We start from the raw sequence: 20,640 nt of genomic DNA on the forward strand, positions 1-20,640 counted from the left end.
CGGGCTCATCTTGTCCAGCTGGCTCTCTTGGATGCAGCGAATGGTGTTCATATAATGGCCGTGCAACTTCTGAATCTCCTCCCTGTGGACGTGTTGGAGCTCACGGATCTTCTCCTGGAGCCGCTCTTCCAGGTTCCTCACGTGGCCCTCATGGCGCTCCTCCATGGTCTCCATGTCGACAAGCAGGACTTCCAACTTGCGTTGGCTGTCGGCTGTGGTCTCTATCAGGGCCAGCTCTGTGGAGGCTCGGCCCTGCTCTGCTTGGCTCAGTGCCTCCTCGTGCCTCCGCTTAAGCTCCTTGGCCTCCTCCTGAAACCGTTCCTCTAGGAGGACAAGTTGCTGTTGCTGCTGGGAGAGCTGGATGATGCGCTGGCCGATCTCATCCCTCAGGGTGTGGTTCTCCTCCTGAAGAACAGTAATCGCCGTGTTGAAGCCGAGACGCTCCTCCTTCAAGGAAGACTCGTACTTCTGGTGAATGGCACGGACGCTGCGTGCGTGCTCTTGGACAAGAGTGTCCATGTCTTGACCGGTCCGTTGACACTTGCCCAGTTCCCGTTCATGGATGGCACGCAGTCTGCAGGCAACATAAGCAACCTGGGCTTGGATCAGGGCTTCACGCATGCAAAGAGAGCTGCTTGTGAAACCGTGTGTGCTTTGCTGACCTGGAAGGGCACTGATCATGCTGGCCATTGCTGGATGGTTTCCACACCTCTCCATCTCTTGGGCAAATTTATGGAGGACTGCTGCCTGTCTCTGAAGCTCAGAAACTAGGTTCTCTTGGACGTTTTGCAGCGACTCCACTGAGTCAACGGTACAAAATGGGAGGCCAACCGCTAAGTGTCTGTTCATGATTTCCTCAGCCATGTCTCTGGCTTCGTCCATTTCAATCTGCTCCATGTAGGGAGCAAGTTCCGGGGGACTAACATCAGCCAACCTCGGCTTTTGACCTAAAAGGTTGTTCCTAATTTCTTTAATTCTGTTTTTTAAATCAGGCTTTTTGAGCGCATCGAAGATTTCTTTGAGAGCCGTTTCCCTTTGTTGTAGGTTATTGTGAGCTTCAGTAAGTTCCCTTTTGATCATTTTGAAATTTTCCTCATAATACTGTTTGAGATTTTGAATAGAATACGCAAGTTCAGCTTTGACAAAGGTGTTGAAAATAACTGTGGTGTCAACATCTACCTCGGCTGAGCCCATTTGCTCTGATTTATTAATATCTGTGTCATTTGTTTTTAGTATTTGACACTGTGCCCCTGCTTGCTCCAGCTCTTTCCAGAATGTACTCTCCAACATCAACTTCCGAGTCAAGACATCAGCATAGACTATGGCCAAGCAATCGCCACCAGCGTTTACCTTCTCAATCTCTTTATGCATTTCACCAAGACTTTGTAGAAGATCAGACTTGGAATTCTGTATTAAAAAGGCCATTTTGTTCAGAACAATTGCCTCAAAAGTCAGTGTTTTGGCAAAGAGACTGGTTGTTTCCTCGTCCAAATCATTGCCATGGATTGTACTTGGTGAATGATTTAGATGCATCTCTGGTAAGTGCTCCTCCAAGGCCCTTTCCCCTTGTCTGATGTAAAGTGCTGCATTGAACAAGTCATTCTCCACTTCTGACAATGACAGCAGTTGTGGATCATTGGTGTCTTGGGAGCCCTTTAGAATAGCATGCACTTTCTGTCGACTTTCCTCAACACACCAGAGAGCCTTGGCATAATAGTTGGTGACGGTGCTAGCATTACGTTCACTTCCACTACCGGTCATTTGCGGCTGATAAAAACTATTATTTGGCTCTGACACAGGCAAATCATCTGTTTGAATGAGGCCTCGCTCATCTAGTTTCTGTGTGAGGTTTCTCAACTTCCCCTCGGTTACCAGCAATTTAGTCTCAAGGGCATGTATGATAGAAATGAACTTTTCTGGGTCACTACTGTACTGCAATGTAACATCAGATGACCTAGTCCCTTCAGATGTTTTTAAGTCTTGGCACATATCTTGGTTACTGATCTGGCTGGTGTCATTAGGGGCATTATCCACCTGATTGCTGTCAACGCCCTCCAAGTTCATGTATTTTTGGCACTGAATGCTGGAAAATCGTATCCTTGGCCTCTTATCTTGTGACTCCTTACCGCTTGTGGAATTCTTTGTCTTGGATACAGTGTCAAAGGGGAGTGTTGGTTCTGTGTTTGTTGGCAGGGTAGGAGAAGTCTCATCAGTTTCCTGAGTCTGCTCCTCCTGGGCTCTGCATCGTTCTATGCAGAGGTCAGCGTAGCCCAGCTGCAGGGCATTGAGGTTCTGCTCCAGCTCTGCAATACGGTCCTCTGCAACCACAAGCTTGGCTTGCAGGTCCCTTTCAGCACTGCAGGGTTGGCCCTGTTCCAGGAGGCTCCGACTCATCTGACAAAGAAGCTCCTCCTTAGCTTGCAACTTCTGTTCCGTCTCCTCCAAGCTGTTTCCGAGTGCGGCCATCTTAATGAGGGCCTCCTTCAGGTCCTTCTCCTTGCGCTCCACCAGTCTCTCATACATCTCCTTTGTTTGGCGAATCTCCTCCTCTTTGTCTTTGAGAAATTGGCTCATCTTCTGGAATTCTTGGGAGGCCCTCTCATAAGAGTGCTCCAGGGTATAGTAATCCGCCTCTTCGGTTTCCAGGCGAGTACGAAGCTTGTTCACCTCACGGTCTGCCTCCCCAATCTGGTTAAGAAGCTCCTGACAGCGGCAGGTGAGGCGGCCTTTTTCTTCCTCCAACCTATGGACGCTTTCTCTAAGGGTCTCGACCAAGTCGGTCTTTTGGGCCAACTCCCCCTGCAGCTTAAGAACCTCGTCCCTGCCCTCCTTCCCAGATGAAGCCCGCCTACCCCTTAAAAGGACCTCTACCTGCTGCTCAGTCTCCAAGAGCTTACGTCCCATCTCTCTCTGTGCAGTTTCCGCCTCAGTTAATCTCCTGGTGAGGTTCTGTCTCTCTCTTTCGTGGCTTTCTTGCATGCAATTCTGCTCCTGCCTCAAGCGCTCCTCCTTCAGTGTCTGCCCCTCCTCTGTGGCGCTCAGTCTGGCGGTCACCTCCTGCAGCCGATCTTGAAGCCTCTGCACCTCTCTAAGGTGGTCTCTCTGGAGGGCCTGCTGTTGCTCCAGATGCCTGAGGACCTGGTTCCTCTCCAAGAGGCTGGCCTCCACATCGCGGAGCCTGTCCTCGCTGTCTCGTAGCTGAGCTTGTAGGGTGGCCTCGCTACGCCCCCATTCTTCCTCCTGGTCCCTGAAACGCTCCTGCTCCAGCTTGAGCTCATTCCGCATCCGGGCCACAGCCTGCTCACTGGCCAGGATCTCAGCCATGGCGGATGTGAGTTTAGACTGCAGGGCCTGGATGTCGGCCTCGTGGCGGCCCACAGAGTCCTGGGCTTCGGTGTAGCTTCTCCTTAAAGTCTGAACCTGCTGTTGGGTATGGTCCTGTTTACGTTTTTGTGAATCCAACTCGCCCTGTAAGTCCTGGTTGAGCTTATGGAGACGTTGCCTTGGCACTCTGTGAGGCGAGGAGGAGGGCGGCGTGGCACTCTTGAAAAGATTGATGAGACAGTTTCATTAGTGACAAGCTTTCCCCCGCGGAGGAGCACATCTCCAAGGGATACCTGGGAAATTTCTTCTAAAGAATAGAAGCCCATTTGATAGGTTTTGAAAAGCTCACACTTTGCTTAACACTGTGCTTTTTCAGGAGTGATGTGGAAGTTTGGGAATATAAAGGATGCGTGACAAAAGCAGGCTGTACAAATAAAAGATAATGGGGTAAAGATGAACAATGGATACAGGTGGAGCTTCATCCTCCCCTCAAAAGAAAAATAAATAACAAGTGGTTCACTAAAGTGCTCTAGAAGGAATGTTTAGAAAAGCAGTAGGACCAGAAGTCATTATCCACAGCCTGGAAGCCTTTTAGGGTGACAAATATTGAAAAATATCAGTGAACATTACATTTGTAAGAACAAGTGTTTCAGTTTTATTTTTCCAGCACATAATACTCACTCACAAAACCAACGTCGTTATTTTCTTTTAAGATGAATTAACTGGCCTTGAATTGTGTGTAAATTATTTTGCAGTGTGCTTTCAAAAAAAAAATACCCGGATACTTCCATCTACAACTATTTTACTTAAAATAAATATCTCGTTCTAAGCATTTATTTGAGGGGAATAAGGATCAGTGCAAAGGAAATGCTTTCCAAGAAATTGCATTTTAAATACAATGTTTAAGATTTTAAGATCATTACAACTATCGCAACATATTATTCTTGTTGAAAGAAATATTATCGGGTAAAAACTTCAGACCCCATTGGCAGATCATTTTTCTGTATTCCAGTATTTATTTCCACAGTGATAACTATGTTCTTCTATTTTCCTCATCTGACGTACATTTTTTTCCCCCTGCATCATCGACACCAAAAAGCCATTTCAAAGTAGTGCCACAAGATCCTGTATGTTTGTGTCCTTGAAGCTGAATCCGGACCCCCGGGTGTCACTGGAGTGCCGACAGCGTGCAGGTCTCAACCGATCGATACACCAGCTGATCCCACCAATCCATATGTCCCACCTGGACAATGTCCACCTAGTCCTGCACCCGGCACTCCATGACAGCCGGCTGCCCATCACTTAGATATCTGTGATAAAAGGTCTGTACAGATAAAGGTATAGCCCTGATAAAGCTCTATATAGATAGAACTCAATGTATCTGTGATAAAGGCCAATATACAGTAGATACAGCTGTATATATATCTGATATGTATAATTTTTAATTAGGTAGTATTAATCTAATGGAGACACTTGGGTGCCCCCGTCAGAGCTTTCAGAGCTTGTGGGCAGCGAAGCAAGAGCCAGCGTTGCTGCTGCCGAGGGCAACGTGTGTTGTATGTGATCAGGCTCACTGCTCATTTGGAGTCCCACGAGGCAAAGCAAGTCCGTCAAAGTGATTTTAAGAAGGTGCCATTTGAGGGAAGGCTATGCATGGACCGTTTGTGCTCGGACTGATCTTTTAAGTGTTCATATTCAAAATGGTGTAAAAATAAAAATTCATCGTTATTTTTGGTCCGTAATTGTTTTGATCCATCAGAGGTGACTGCATCTCTGATAAAGGTCTGCATAGATGGAGATGTATACATGTGTGATGAGGATCTATATGTATCTATATATATTTATGTACCTGTGGCAAAGGTCTATATAGACAGATCTCTATGCATCTGAAATAAAGGTCTATATTGATAAAGGTCTGCACAGAACAAGTTCTGTATCACAGATGCATAAACCTCTATTTGTAAAGGTTTACACAGATAAAGGTCTGTATAGACAAAGCCTCCAACTGATGAAGGTCTGTATCAACTTGACATGCAGGTGGTGAGGAGAGTCCATATTAGTCGAAGCATGCGAGCCCAGGTTTCCAGAAAGCATGCACAGGAAAAGACAAGGAAAGAAAGTGAAAAACAAATGGAGAGACAGACGGGCGAGCGGAGGTGAAGGGGGAGAAAAAGCACAGCGCCAGCCGGCTCCACCGGGGCCCCTCACCAGCGGCAAATCAGACCAAATCCACCGTCAACCCATCGACCGCTTCCCCAGGAGATGTGAGACTCCACACGACAATTAGTGAAACTTCATGCCACGCCCATGCATAGAGGGACCACGCCCGTCATCAGGAGTCCAAACACAGCTTAGCTTACAGTAGAATTACTTCAAGTGCAAATGTCTACCAAAATTTTAAACGCAATATACGCTAAATGACCTAATACAGGCAAAACAGATATATGCTGCTTGTCCAGTAGATCTTTATTCATCTGAATGTGCAGGACCTGGATATAAAACCCGTTTGTAAATGAATCCAACATGATCATTTAAACCGCAGCACAAAAAAACAGTCATTATGTTAAACTTGGTCAGAAACTGATATCTAAATATCTGATATTTAAGTCAAACTGTGGTTTCAGTTTTCAACGCACATTTGACCCTTACAGCCGTCTTGCCTGTAAACTTGAGTTTGAACCGCCTGAGTTCAGAGGAGTGAGGTGAGGATCCAAGGTTTGGGCGAGAGGGGGAGAATTGAACCCAAATCCAGCTTCTCCAAATTGTCTCCTTGTTGTAAAATATCCCCTTTTAAGACGGTTCAAATTCACTAAAAGTGATTTTTTTTTGTGTAGTTATTCAAAATAAACATCTAATAAAAAAATATACTTTTACATATATATATATATATATATATATATATATATATATATATATATATATATAAAAAAGGTATGTCATTTTGGTGGCAGACTTATAAAAAGGTGCCAAAGAGCGTGTTCTTATTGGAAGCACTTGGATATTTGGTTGTCCTGACTAAAAGGCATTTCAAGCCAGGGAAGGTGATGGCCACCAGGTTGGGCGTCTGATCAGACCAAAGTAATGGATCGCTCCGCTCTGCGCTGGGGGGTTGGGCGTGGTACCTGCAGGACGTAGCCCTCCCGTGCGCTCTGCTCCCGCCCGCGGGCGTCGTTCAGCTGATCCTGGAGGAGGGAGTTCTGCTCCTGCAGCCGGTCCAGCTCCTTCTGCTTCTGACCCAGCTGCTCAGAAGGACACACGCAGGAACCTCAATTAAATCATATATATAGACAGAAATAAATGTCATTTGGCTGCTGACCCCCTGCAGTTTATTCAAGTTCCACTAGGGGAACCCCTGACTGACCTCCCTGGTTCCTTCCTGCTTGTTTAGAAAAGTTATGTTTCAATAAACTGAAAATTTAAATAAAGTTTCTTAAATCCCTGTTTAATGTTTCTGACTGCATAAAGTTTCCTAATTCCCTGTTTAAGTTTCTTTCCTCCTTGTTTAAAGGGGAGCTATTCTGCTCCTTTTCAACAAGTTAATATAGGTCTCGGAGGTCCCCAAAACAAGATTTTGAACTTTGAAAATTCACTCAGATCATGCATTAGAGACATTCTAACATGCGTCCAATCCACTTAGTCTGAAAACAGGCTATCTGCCTCAGTGGGAGGGGCCCCCCCTCCTGAGGCCCCGAGTCAATGGGGTTTAAGCTTTACTCCGGGTTCCGTCGCATTTCTCCAATTTAATGACATCACATCCTCCCAGTCCTGGCTTCCCTCCACTGGTTCCCTTTCAGTTCTGGATGGATTTTCACATTTTTGATCACTTTAAAGCACGTCGGGGACTGGCTCCGAGCTGCAGAACACATATGTTGACCCCATATAAGTTCCAAGTTCAAGTTCAAGTTCAAGAGATTATTTGTCACATACATATACGTACGGTCATACATATATGCAGTGAAATGTCATGACGCCCGGTGATTACGCACAATAAGCTCTATAAGCCAGTTGTGCAGCCTCAGATCCTCAGGCGGGCGGGGCCCTCCTGGCTGTTCCAAAGTCTAGACTTAAAACTAAAAGTGTCAGCGGCAGAGTCAGTGACTTCTTTTAAATCAATTTCTCAGAACCCATTTTCATAGATCTGCTTTTATCTGATGTTGGCCCCTTCCTTTACTTTTTATTTTTTCTATTTCTTATTTATTATCTTGTATTTTTTTTTATTGTCTCTTTATGCACATTTTCAATTGAATGAATTAAATGAATTCCTGTTTTTTAATGTTCCTTTGCCTTTTAAAATTCATGATCCGAGCTGATCCGAAAAGATTTGTGCTGGTCTCTGCGGCGGACAACAGAGCACTTCACATGATTAGCGCTCAGCTTGGATGCTAGCAGGCCCGGTCGCGCTCCAGCTGTGGGTGGAGTTACTCACACAGAGGGCGGTTCTAACTGGAATGTGTCTCAATGCTACGTAGGACTGAGACACGTTTTAAGACATGTTTTCGGAAACAGACAGATCACAACAAACTGACTGAGTTGTTCTTATGTCACAGTGTGTGTCGGTAGTAGTTCCATCAGAGGCACAAATGCGCACAAGCACTGAATAAATGAGTTTTTCATTTCAGGTCCCCTTAAATAAAGTTTCTTACACCCCTGTTTAATTCCAGGATGGTCATCATCTTGTTTCCTCGTATTCAAATAAAGTTTCCTACCCCGTACTTAAAATAAAGTTTTTTTACTTTGTTTAAATAAAGTTTTCAGGGTGCTTAACGCCGCCTTTAAAGAAAGTTCATCCCTCACCACTGTTAAAATAAAGTTTCCCACCTCCTTGTTGAGCAGGGCGGCCAGCTCGCTGGGCGGCAGCCGGTCGGAGCTGACGGAGCTGCGGGTGGAGGAGGAGGCGATAGGAACCTGCTTCTCCTCCCGGAGCGGCGTGGTCTCCACCTGGTGCCAGCGCTGCTCGATCTCCACCCGCACGTCCGAACCCGTACTCGGGTCGGCGGGCGGGGCCGGCCGGTCCACCTCCATCCCGCTCTGGTCCGTGGGCGTGGCGCTCGGCGCGGTAGCCGTGGTGACGGCGGCGGTCGCCGCACAGGTCTGGACGGGCGCCGTGGAAGCGGAGCAGGAGGAAGCGGAGCCGGGAGAGGAAGCCGTGGAGGAGGAGGAGTAGGAGGAGGCGGGCGACGACAGGGCGGAGCCGAGGTCCACGGTGTCGGCCCGCTCCCAGGCGGGCGTGGTCGCCTGCCCTGCGTTGAACTCAGACCAGTCGTAGGTCTTGGAGCGCCCCTCCCGCCGCCGCTCTCGCACCCGGCTCTTGCGGGGCTCGGAGGCGGGGGCGGCCAGCTGGGTGCGGACCTCCGCCCGGGGGGCCTCGGGGCCCGGCCGGGGCTCCTGGGGCGACCGGAGGCACCGCTCCAACGCCAGCTGACACTTTGCCTTCTCCTCCGGTAGCGACCTGCTGGGAACGAGAAACGGGGGGCGGGGGTGAGTGACGACAGGAAGTCGGACGACGATTTGAACGGCGAGGACGACGACGACAGGCGACGTTTCCACGGAAACAGAACACGGAACAGTTGGAGACGATAGGAGCGACGCAGCGGGGAATTAAAAAAAAAAATAAAAAAAAAAAACACAGAACACATCGCAGCAACTCAACACCAAAGCTGCTCCACCCTGAATCCAGAAGTCGACGCCCACTGGTGGCCTTCACAGCGCAGGCGTCATCTGCATCGCTGCTTTCAGACGAGTGGCGCGTCTGAAAGCGCGTTCAGTTGTTTTTTCAACTGAAAATTAAAAATGCTAAATCACCGGTTGCTTAGCAACAGTGGTTGGATTCAGCGTCACGCCCAGTTTCAACTTTATTAATTCTAATAAAATAAACTGCTGCTTCCGCCCTCCAGGGGCTCGATTTTTAGTCGACGATTAGTCTGCGTTATTTGAACAAACGGTTTATTTCCTCAAGTCCTTAACTTGTAACAACAAGTGTTTACGTGTCGCACAAGAGACTTTTATGGGAAACATTTGTATCAACAGAACCCAACGAAACTCACAATTGGTGTTGTATTTATTCACACTGATAAAAAAATTCCAGTTACGTTATTTTAGGGAAACGCTACAGTTGTGGAATCTGACATTTTGACATAAAGACTGCCATCTGCGGCAATCAGGCGATGAGGTCATGACTGCACAACAACAGCTCTGCTGGACGCTGGATCCCAGGCACTTTCGGTCCCCGGCGGTAACCAGACACACAGAGCAGCTCTGGGGTGTGTGTCCGGCCTTTCCACTAGGAGGGGGGGATTCCAACGTGTGTGTGTGTGTGTGTGTGTGTGTGGGGGGGGGTCCCACAGCGGGGGGTAATGCGCATGCCGCCTGGCACGCTGAGTGTAAACAGAGACGCGCAGCTAAATAACACGGAGGCTGAGGCAAAGGCCTATTTCCATCTGGATGTGTGTGTGTGGTGGGATGACACTAGGCCGCAATAAGGAAGAGGTGTCCATGCAGAAACATCCCAAAATATCCCACTTCTCCCGCCCCCCACGGGGCGAGCGTCAAGGTGTCTGACCCCCCCTGTAAATGGAGCCCCACACACACACACACACACACACACACACACACACGCACACGCGCGCACGCACACACACACGCACACACACACACGCACACACACACACGCACACACACACACGATAAACTCTACAAATTCACTGACACAGGACGGATGGAAAAAGTTGATGATTCTCTGCTTGGTTACGTCTTTATCTCTAACTCCCAGCCCTAGAATAAACATGATGTGTTGAAAACATGACCCAGCTTAGTATGACTTGGTTTTTATTTGACTAGTACTTCATTTAAAAAAAAAACTGAGGAATACTGAGTTCACATAATTTAAAAATACCTTCATTCATCTTCATCAGGGTCATGTTTGAGCCGCCGTGTGCATTCAAGGGTGAAAGCCACAAGCGGAGCAGGCACCCCTCTAACTGAAGAGAGTATTATGGGATGCGTAGCGATCCAGAGGCTTAACCCAGCGCTGGATTAAATGCAGGATAAATTAACGACCTTTGACCCCGCTGCTCGCTCCACGCACTAACAAACTGCCTTTAATCCACTTTGCATGTTATTGTTTTGATTTAGTTTTTAATTATTTTTTATGTGAAACACTTTGAGCTGCATTTCAACCATGGAAGGTGAAATGTTTTATTATTATATTCACTGTTATCATTGTTATTGTTATCATTGTTATGATCATTAACATTATCATAAACATTGTTATTATTTAAATTATCATTATTATTGTTATGATGATTATTAATATATAATTTAAAGTTTGACACAACTGACAGGGAGACGTTATCCAACGATCACATGACAACGCTGAACACGCCACCGGGGGGGACATCTCTGAGCCATGACATCACTGGGGGGGGGGGGGGGGGGTAGTTACTCAACACACAAACACTCCAACCTTGGCTTGAGAACGGACAGTTTCAGAGAGATGTTTTTCCTGGAAGCAGGACGGAGAGACCGGTCGCAGGAAAGGAGGAGAGAGAGAGAGAGACAAAAGGAGAGAGGGAGTTAGAGAGGGAGGAGAGAGAGAGAGAGAGAGAGAGAGAGAGAGAGAGAGAAAAGGAGAGAGGGAGTTAGAGAGGGAGGAAGGGGAGAGAGAGAGAGGAGGAGAGAGAGGGAGGAGAGAGGTAGAGATATTAACGAGGTTAATTGAAGTGATGGAAAGGGCCGTCACGCCGTCCGGGGGCCTGGGGGGAGGGGGTCTTACCGGGTGACGTCGGGGGCCACGGTGGGACGCACGTTCTTCATGATGGCCTGGATCCAGTTCCTGCGGATCCCAGACGTCATGGCCGACAGCGTGCACACCCCCTCCTTACTCTGGGGGGAGGGGGGGAGACGCCGTCATGAGTGGAAGATAAAGCCACGAGGGCCAGGAGGTTGCGGGTTCGAGTCCCACTGCGTCTCTGGGGTTTCTTGGGAGTTTTATCTGATTTTATTTCTATGTTTTTATTCTCTTTTGTGTTGATAAAATGTTGTTTATGTCGTGGGGGGGAAATGTGCTGTGCGGGGTTAAAGGGTCTATTTACTGTAAAGGCAAATATAAGTTGGAAAATATATTTCATATATATATATTTCAATTTTCCCCGCCATGCAATACAACTTTTGTTTGTGCGTAGTTTTTATTTTCATATTTCTATTCTATTATTTGTTATTATTACTGCCTGTCGTGTTGAAGTGAGCCGCTGGGACACCGCAATTTCCAGGATGTCCAACAGGAAGCACATTCCCAAAATGTGCGCAAGACTCAAATACCAGTGTGTTTTCAAGGCTCATACAGGAGTTCAAGCTCCTTTTCCAGCACTTTCTGACGGGGAAAAGCCAACTTTCCAGAACCCCGAGGCTTTAATGCAACACATTCCACTTGTTGTTGCGTAACTTGTTATTTTCCTGGCGTTTACCAACATTTCAAGAACATCCAAAACCGTTCAAGCACCCTAGCTAATGTGATATTTTAGAGGCAACATTCCAAAAACATCAAATTTAAGCATGCCAACAGCGGCTGCCTCGAGTCCCGTTCCCATCCCTCCGTTCAGTAAACAGTGTTTTTTATTACCAAGTTATTATTATTTATGATCTATTTCTGTTCAGTAAAACATGCTGGCTGCCCTTCCACCGCAATTTTGATTAATTTTAATTTATTGAATAAATAAAAATCTGTTCCATTGCATTAAGTCTTTGCTCTTTGTTTTTTTTATATTTAGCAATTTTGTTTGGGGGGGGGGTAAAATATATATATATATAGCATTGCAATATAATTGTTTTGGAAAATATTTGTTTAATAATTTCTTTCAGTTATTTCTTTTTAAGAATTTTTTGGGGGAAGTGGGTGTGGACAGGCTGGACGGGTTGGTTCCCGATGGCATGGCGGGGGTGGGGGGCGGGGGCCGATGGAGGATCCATTTAAACCCGGTGATGTCATCACTCAGGTGACAATCCTTCATCACCAGACAAAGAAGAGCTTCGAACCCGACAACCCCGTGGTCTCAGGACGGGGGGGGGGCCTGACGGACTCACCAGGATCTGGAAGCCGTAGTTCCTCTGGACGGGGAACTCTGGGACGTCGTAGCACGTCGACAGGTCGATCTCACCGTCCAGATCCGACGCCTGACGGGGAAAAATGGAAGAAAAATAAATACATTATTTGAAAAGGATATTTGTATTTATTTGTGTATTTTTATTTTTTTTTTTACATTTACACTGTATACGTTTGTAGATATTGTTGAATACATCAATATTTGATGAAAAAATAATTGAAAAGCAGCAGGTTCACATCCCCAAAAAACACCTTAATTGTCGGAACATGAATTTTGAATTGTGATGATTAAAATGTTGATTTTTGAATCATCATCAGCATTCTGGGGTTAATAGCTACTCAGCGAACCAGGATATTAACTACTGGTACTTGTGTTTTTTTTCTTCACACATCTGGTAACTAGAAAATGAGAATATTGGATATAATTATGACAATTTCAATTCAATGATCCTAAATGTTCCAGAGGTTCATCATGGGGTCGGATTCCTCATCAAATCAATCGCAGCAAATATTCTACAGATCTGTCCCTCGTCATGAAGTTAAGACCCAAATATAAGTAAAGATTTAAACCACGATGCTTCTGTGCTTGTCAAAAAAGACAAAAAGAATGAGCTCATTTTAATTTTTCAAACTAAATTAGATAAAAATAAATGAGAACGGCAGCATCTCCATGAAATCCAAAGAGGCCTGAATGAGAACATCTGGAAAAAACAAACCGCTGTTGGAAGTGCAAGCCTGCGGACCGCTCCCAACCCACCTGTGGCCCGCTTTCGGACCGGGACCCAGCAGTAGAGCAACAGCTGTTACACAGAGCTAGCGCTACGTCCCTCTCTCTCTCTCCTCATTCACACTCATGCTCGCTCTATCAGTCGGGGTACTGTCGCCCCTCCTCCTGACCACAAGGGGCGCTAACGTCGCGGGAAGATGTTAACCTGTCTCACCTCCTCGGCGATGGAGTCCTTGTAGTACCGCAGACTCTGGTCCGTCAGAACAAACCAGTGTTTCTTCCACTGAGGGAAGGAAGGGGGGCACATTTTAAGGATCTGCTCAGCTATAATGTGCTTGAAAAGGTTAAGTTCAAAATGAAATGGGAGGAATGAAAAAAAAAAATATATATATAATATATATAAATATAATAATATATATATATTTATATTTTATACACAATACTGGACACATGGTGCTGATAAAAAGCAGAGACACTGTACATACACAGTCAATTAAATCAGTGTCCATGGAAGTTCAGTCGGTTTTAGACTCAGTATCATGTGGTTTTAGTTGCATAAACAAGTGTTAATGTTAATGGAGGGAGGTTACCACGCCGTCCTGGTAGAGTTTGGTCATCCATCCTTTCTTGAAGTTCAGCAGGTCGGGCTGAGGAGCAGAGGAGCCCAGCGATCAGCACCAATAATAATCAAACCTCACACTTTAATATGAATATCAATGATGGGCGGGGTCAGGACAAAACGTGCGGGGAACAGAGAGGGAGCCCAGAGAGCACACGAGGACGGTCCTCCACATGATGAATAAAGAGGCTTTAGGGAAAACGCCGCAGAGCTGAACTTCAAAACAACCTCAGCATCCAGCGGTGGCACAAACCCCAAAATCACAGGAGGAGCCGCTTCATCCCAAACCGGTGAATAGTGAACCAGTCAACGGATAAACCAGCTTACAAGTAAACCCAGTGGAAAGCTCCACCCGACCACAACCAACCTTGTTCCTGTTTAGCTTCAACTGCGGCTGGGGCAGCGCCTGACAGAGCATCATGCTAAAAGACACACACACACACACACCCACACACACCTTGTACACACACACATACACACACACACACACACACACACGCACACACACACAACTAACAGTCCAGCAGCCTGCAAGCCAGCTATTTATACCCGGAGGTGGAGTGTGAGTGTGTGTTTGGGTGGGGCGGGGGGGTTCCAGGCAGCTGCTGACCCCAGAGCAGCGTCTGACAGTTTCAATGTCTCCACCAGCGGGACAGTCGCCGGGCGCGGTGCCAGCGGCTGTTCCCGAAACAGCCAGAAGTGGAATCAACACCGCGTCGTGACTCAGGAGGAGTCAGGCCCATTCCGGGCACCGACAGAGTCCCAGCCGCTGGAGAACCAGACCAAAGCTGGAAAAGGCCGCGACGGACAGAGCTGCACTCACGGTGGCGGAGGGCTCGGCCACGCGGCGGTCCAGCGACTTGGCCCGTCTGACGCCGGAGACGTCCGGGGCGGGGCGCTCCCTCCCCGAGTCCAACGACGCCTCCTGAGGTGGAGAAAACAAAACCACCACGCGCCCAGGGAAAAGTTTTTTTTTTTTTTTTTTCTTTTTTAAACTTACGTGTCATAAAAAGAACCTTTCGTTAGTTGCTCCAGTCATTTGACCTTTGACCTTCGTCAGGCGCTGAAGGTTAATGAGCGAAGCAAGTAAAGAGAGGTTTTGAAAAGTTCATCTGAGCGTTCAGATGAGCTGTAGAGACTCAGAGACGCTGTTCTACAGATACGATGAGGTGTTCTTATACAGAATATGATTATTATATGATTATTATAGCAAGAAGACAAATATAAACATAATTTCTATGTTTATTATGTTGTTTTTTGGGGGGTTATATCTCGATTGGGCAATCTTTTCCTTTGGTTTGCGGGTACCTGTCTGTCTGCAAGGTGGCTTCGCTGGGCTCGGCCCCGCCTCCGGACGGAGGCGGAGTCGGAGGACGACTCGGAAGAGACGCCGCGCGTGTCCATGGCCTCGGGCGGCGGAGCCTCCTCGAAGCGGCCGAGCACCTGGGAGCGCCTGGAACACACAAGTAGGAGACATGTGAATAAACTCAACGGATTCCACTTGGTAAAGGATCCCCATCAGGTTTAAAAATAAAAACACTTCGACCTCCTCGATTCTGGATCGAGCAACAACATCTGTCAAACTTAAAAGTCTCAGAATTGAATTTAAGATGCTATGTGTCATTCTTGACCACTGGAGGGCGCGCTAGCCCACTATAACCTGCCCGCCTGTTTAACATATAAAGGGAGATATGCCGCGGTTATTTATTTTTCAGCATATGAAAAGTGGTCGACAAGGGGGCAACCACACCCCACAAGAAAGTTGACGATGGCCCAAAACGTGTTGCCGGGGGCAAATGGGCAACCATCACTGTGGACCCCCGTTAATTGGTGCATGTTTAAGGAAGCAGCGCTGTGACTACATAAGCGTTAGCAGATTAACTGCAGGAGGCTGCCCCATTTCTAATGTGTTAGAGCAGGGGTTCCCAAACTACGGTCGGCGGCCCCCTAGTTCAGCAAAGGAGCCGTACACGAAAAAGAAGTTTGGGAATCCCATGTGTTCAAGGACAGGGAAGCAAGTTGTTTGGCAAAATCAGTGTCGTTCTGTCGCTGATTTCAATCAGATCAAGAGGATGTTCAGGTGACAGGACGTTCAGACACTGATCTGGACAACAAGGCGTGGCATGAAACACATGACAATCACAGGAGTCATCAGTACTGAGAGATTCACACAGGCCAATGGATTCAAAATAGGAGGGTTTCGAATGTAATCCCATATTTCAGAGCTGACCTCACGGGTCAGGTTCAGTCCGTTGGATTGGCACAGGATTGTGAAATCCTGAATCTGGGAAGCATGTGATGTGATGGGAGGAGTGTGCTACGTGAGTAGATGAAGAGGAGCGTTAAGGACCAGATCCCAGGAGCAGCAGATGGCGTTAGCTGAGAACACCGGACCCCCGAGAGGGAGGGTGTGTGTGTGTGTGTGTGTGTGTGTGTGTGTGTGTGTGTGTGTGTGTGTGTGTGTGACTATGGTGAGCGAAAAGCATCAAAAATCATAAGGATAAGTAGAATAACGTGTGGATCTGTGTTAAAGGCACAAATAAAAATAATGATAATAATATTTGATTTAATCATAGTACAAATTGAACATATCAGCGACTGTTCCCTGGAGGCTGAGAGTTCAAGCTCTCCAAACAGGAAGTCCGGTCCGGACTCTGTGTTTTGGCGGACATGGCCCCTCACCCGGAGTTCACCCAAGCTCCGCCCCTAGAACTACACCACTGATATCCCCAAACTGGTTTCATTTTGGTTTGAGCGTTAAGGTCCAAAAGGTCCGCTACGAAGCCTGGTGGAGGAGGAGCCTCCATGTTGGCTGATGTTGGTGTCGTTTCTACGTCTTCTTTTAGATGGGAGCATTTGTCAATAATTGTCCAATGTTTACAACTTTAACGTGGCGCTTTTGACCCTTTTCACTCGCCGTAGTGTAGTTAGTGTAAAGGTCGGTAAATAGTCATGTCATTAGAAAATAAATCATTATAAGAAAAGAAGAATCATAAGTAATAAACTGTGTACAGGATGCATGACTTCATCAAGTGTGTGTGTGTGTGTGGTGTGTGTGTGTGTGTGTGTGTGTGTGTGTGTGTGTGTGTGTGTGTGTGTGTGTGTGTGTGTGTTCCCAGGGTAGTGCACAGATGAAATGACAGAAAGCAGGAGTCAGCGTTGGTCAGCAGGGGGCAGCAGTGGTTTTGGGATGAGGGGGTTGGAGAGGCCCCGTGGGGTCAGGGCCCCAGGAAGCACCTCTCTGAGGCCCCTGAAAGAGAAGCAGAAGAGAGGTAGCGGAGAGGAGGAAACCAGAGGAGGAAAGAGCAGAAAATACACCACCCCCACCTTCTGGCTGTTTTTCACCCCAGGTCTTATTAAAACATTTGTTCCATCATTTATAACATCATTTATGGAGAAAACAATAAAAACTTGTTTTGTTGCATTAAATCTCCTGTTGGAAAACGTGGAACTAATTACAGCCACACACGGTGTATTTTGTGTTTTTATGTTTTAAATAAAATGTAATATTACGGTTATTCAAAAATACTTTTTGCAATTGTTTAGTAGATCCAGAGCAAAACACTGCAACAGCAGGTTGACAGCAGGAAGCGACACCACTCGCTGTTTCTAGTGTCTTACTTCCCGTTTCTGGTCTCTTATGTTCGTGCAAATCAATAAAAGCTTAAAAGCCTGACACAATACACAGCCACCATTTATTTTTGGTACAACAGGGAAAGACTGTCTAAACCTTTTCGCCATTGGACTGCATTCAACTGATAGAAGCTGCAGCAGAGTGGTAAGTGTAAATAAGGCGTGGTGGTTTGGTTTTCTAGGACTTTATCAAGTATTATAGGCTGTTTTATAACAGGGCACTGAATATGACAACTCATTTTACTTTCAATACTTTCAAGATTATAAGTATTGAAAGTAAGAGATAATACTTTTAACTACATTTAAGAGCAGGTACTTGTATATAGACTGTATAGTATACAAGTACTTCAGTACAAGCTCTGAGTACTTCTTCCAGCCCCAGTGAGTAACTAAGTATTATAATAAGTTACTTTCTGAAGGTGGTGGGCTCTCACCTGCGCTCCTCCCCGAACAGCCGGGCCACCTCCTCCCTCCCGGGGCTCCGGGTCCGGGCCCTCAGCTCCTGCCGCTTCCGGTCCGAGCGGAACGCCTCGCGGTAGTGGAGCCGCCGGGCGCGGGGGACGTCCGCCAGCGCAGCGTACTCCCGGCCCGAGCGGCCCCCCGGGTCCCCCGGCGCCCCGTCCTCCCGGGGCGGGGTCAGGGGGTCGGGGGTCGGGGGGGGCTCCGAGTCCAGAGAGCTCTGGGAGGAGCCGACGGTGGAGTAGCTGGGGGAGAGGAGGGAGGCGCCTGGGGGGGAGGAAAGGGGGGAGGTCGGGCCCTGGGTGGGGTCGGGGTTGGCGGAGGAGGCGTACCTGTGGTCGGGGGCTCCCGGGGGGGAGGCCAGGGACTGGGGGGCCAGGGGGGACTCGGCCGGCTCAGACTTGGTCTTCTCCAGGGAGAAGTAGCCGCTCTCCACCCGGACCTTCCGCCCGCTGGGCACCGTGCCGCCATCTTGGTGCCGATCGGAATCAGACACATGGAGGATCAGTTTTGTTCATTGGGGGATTTTCAGAGCACGACAGCAACAACATTAAGAACAAAAAATTGATCAACCTCATCAAATCTGCTGATCAGCCTACGACTGATACCTGATCAATACAAGACACCGTCAGCATCACAGAAACATGTCCACGCTCGACTTCCACCCAACATTAGGCTCAAAATCCACCGTGTCAAGATTTACAGCTGTATTCCCTGGAGGGAAAAACACGTCAAGATTTGAGCCAAAAACAAATAAATCTTTCAATTTGGATCCAAATCAGAGAAACAGGATCAAAGTGGAGCCGCTCCGTTGGCGGTCACACTGCGCTCAAACTCAACCGTGAAAAATGTTTTTTGTTCACACAGGACTTCAACGTCTCATCAATCCCATAAAGAACAGCGTTGCCTTTAAAACAAAACATATGAAACAAGGTCTTCTGACCTCCCTGACCTCTGACCTCCGACCTCTGGCTGTTTAAGAATATGGAACAATACGTTTAATAAGACGAGGTTTGAGGTTGGAAGTTACGTTCTGTTAACAGAGCCATGTTGTTTGCTCAGTTTTACTTTCAGTTTGTAAGAGTTTAGAGGTGTCTGTGTCGACGTTGGAGTTGGACAAAAGGAAAAGAGACACAACTTAATACACAAATATATACTTATTTACATTGAATGCATTTGGCTTGTTTGCTCTTTTCCTTATTATAATTATTACTATTAGGCTGCCATTAACGTAAAGCACTTTGAGTTGCATGTTGTGTACGAAAGGTGAAATAAAGGTTATTATAAAAACCTCAATAATAATTTGTCGTCATCATCATCGTCATCATCATTATGATGATTATTATTATTATTATTATTATTATTATTAGGTTGCCTTCTATTAACGTAAAGCACTTTGATTTACATGTTGTGTATAAAATGTGCAAATAGGTACAAATAAGGGCTATTATAATAATGTCAATCATGGTTATTATTGAAATCATCATCATCATAGTTATTATCACTAGGTTTATCATTCATGAATCCAATCTCCATTCAGTGACTTGGAGACCATCTACAGTGCTGGGCAGGGCCCTGCTCACCGTCCTGGGTGGAGCTAGTGGTGCCGCTGGAGCTGATCCCGCCGTGGGCCAGCTGGCTGATGCAGGATGCGCTGCGGCTGCAGGGGATGGAGCCCCGGGCCCAGCGCGGCGACGGGGTCACTTCCTCCTCCTGCCACAGGGTGGCGCTGCTCGCCGGGACCCGCTCGGCGCTGGCAATGGAGCTGGGCAGGCAGGAGACGCTGGACGCCCGGATGCCTCCACCTCCACCGCTGGTCACCGTCACCTTGGCCGGACCGGGCTCCTGGAAAACACGTTTTTTTTTTTTATAAATTATAAAAATGTATAAAAAAATTTGGAAATAAATAGTAACAGAAGAATTTGTTTCGTAACAAAAATATATATTAAAGGATTGAAAAGTTCAGTTTTAGGCTGATGTTTACCTATGTGCCCGCACATCGTGTCAATAAAGTTCTAATGAATTTAATGAATTTTAATTGAATTGAATGAGTAAATACACTAAGCTCAGCGTATCATCTTGAGCATCAAACATCATTTTGCACTTTGCACAATTTTATCTATTTGAACCTTAACCATAGAAAGCATATATTTGGTCAGAAATGACCCAGGTGCTTTACACTTCTAACTAGAGCACCTTAACCATCTAAAATACCAGAAATCCCCTAATTATGGTGTTTTTGATGACGTAAATGTGTGATGCAATGAACTGAAACATATGCAAAAAGCCATAAATAAAAACAAAATTACTTTGAAACCGACATATGCATTCTGGGGTTGAGGGGATTAATGGAATTAACAGACAGATCAACCACTGAAAATAATCTTTAATTGTGAAAAAATGGTTTGTTATTAAGTGACCGCTAAATGAACGATCCAACAGTGGATTTTCTAAAATTATATTTTTTGCAAAATAATCTCACCGATAACCACTTTAAAAATTACCATTGCATTCAAAAACAGACCACGCAGACCACATTCAAAGACGGACCGCACTGTGTTTTAAGTTTTAACAAATGCTTTAACAAAACCAAAATTAAAAAAACTTCCATTTCTTCCCACACACAGAGGATCGGATGGCACAGGAGGAAACTGACGCGTGGAATGATGGGAAGAGCACTGGGGCGGGGCAGACGGGCAGGTGGACGCCTCGGAACAAAGAGCTGCTTGAAGACAGGGACACCTGTGTTATTACACAACACCCTGGTTCACACCGTCGACG

At 46.7% G+C, this 20,640-nt stretch overlaps 1 protein-coding gene across 4 annotated transcripts in view; it reads right to left on the reverse strand.

Moving 5' to 3' along the window:
- Positions 1 to 20,640, reverse strand: part of LOC307245906 (myosin phosphatase Rho interacting protein) — a 74,032-nt gene that overhangs the window by 8,624 nt on the left and 44,768 nt on the right. For all 4 annotated transcript variants that reach the window (XM_080021641.1, XM_080021640.1, XM_080021643.1 and 1 more), the window contains exons 6-15: positions 19,443 to 19,704; positions 18,192 to 18,330; positions 15,076 to 15,220; positions 14,591 to 14,692; positions 13,739 to 13,795; positions 13,363 to 13,431; positions 12,403 to 12,492; positions 11,096 to 11,205; positions 8,143 to 8,776; positions 6,447 to 6,563 (exon numbers count right to left, since the gene is read on the reverse strand). In XM_080021641.1, coding sequence (XP_079877767.1) covers positions 6,447 to 6,563; positions 8,143 to 8,776; positions 11,096 to 11,205; positions 12,403 to 12,492; positions 13,363 to 13,431; positions 13,739 to 13,795; positions 14,591 to 14,692; positions 15,076 to 15,220; positions 18,192 to 18,330; positions 19,443 to 19,704 — 1,725 coding nt within the window. The remainder of the gene's footprint in view (positions 1 to 6,446; positions 6,564 to 8,142; positions 8,777 to 11,095; positions 11,206 to 12,402; positions 12,493 to 13,362; positions 13,432 to 13,738; positions 13,796 to 14,590; positions 14,693 to 15,075; positions 15,221 to 18,191; positions 18,331 to 19,442; positions 19,705 to 20,640) is intronic.

This window comes from Zeus faber (genome assembly GCF_960531495.2).
Source record: "Zeus faber genome assembly, chromosome: 20".
Classification (NCBI taxonomy): domain Eukaryota; kingdom Metazoa; phylum Chordata; class Actinopteri; order Zeiformes; family Zeidae; genus Zeus; species Zeus faber.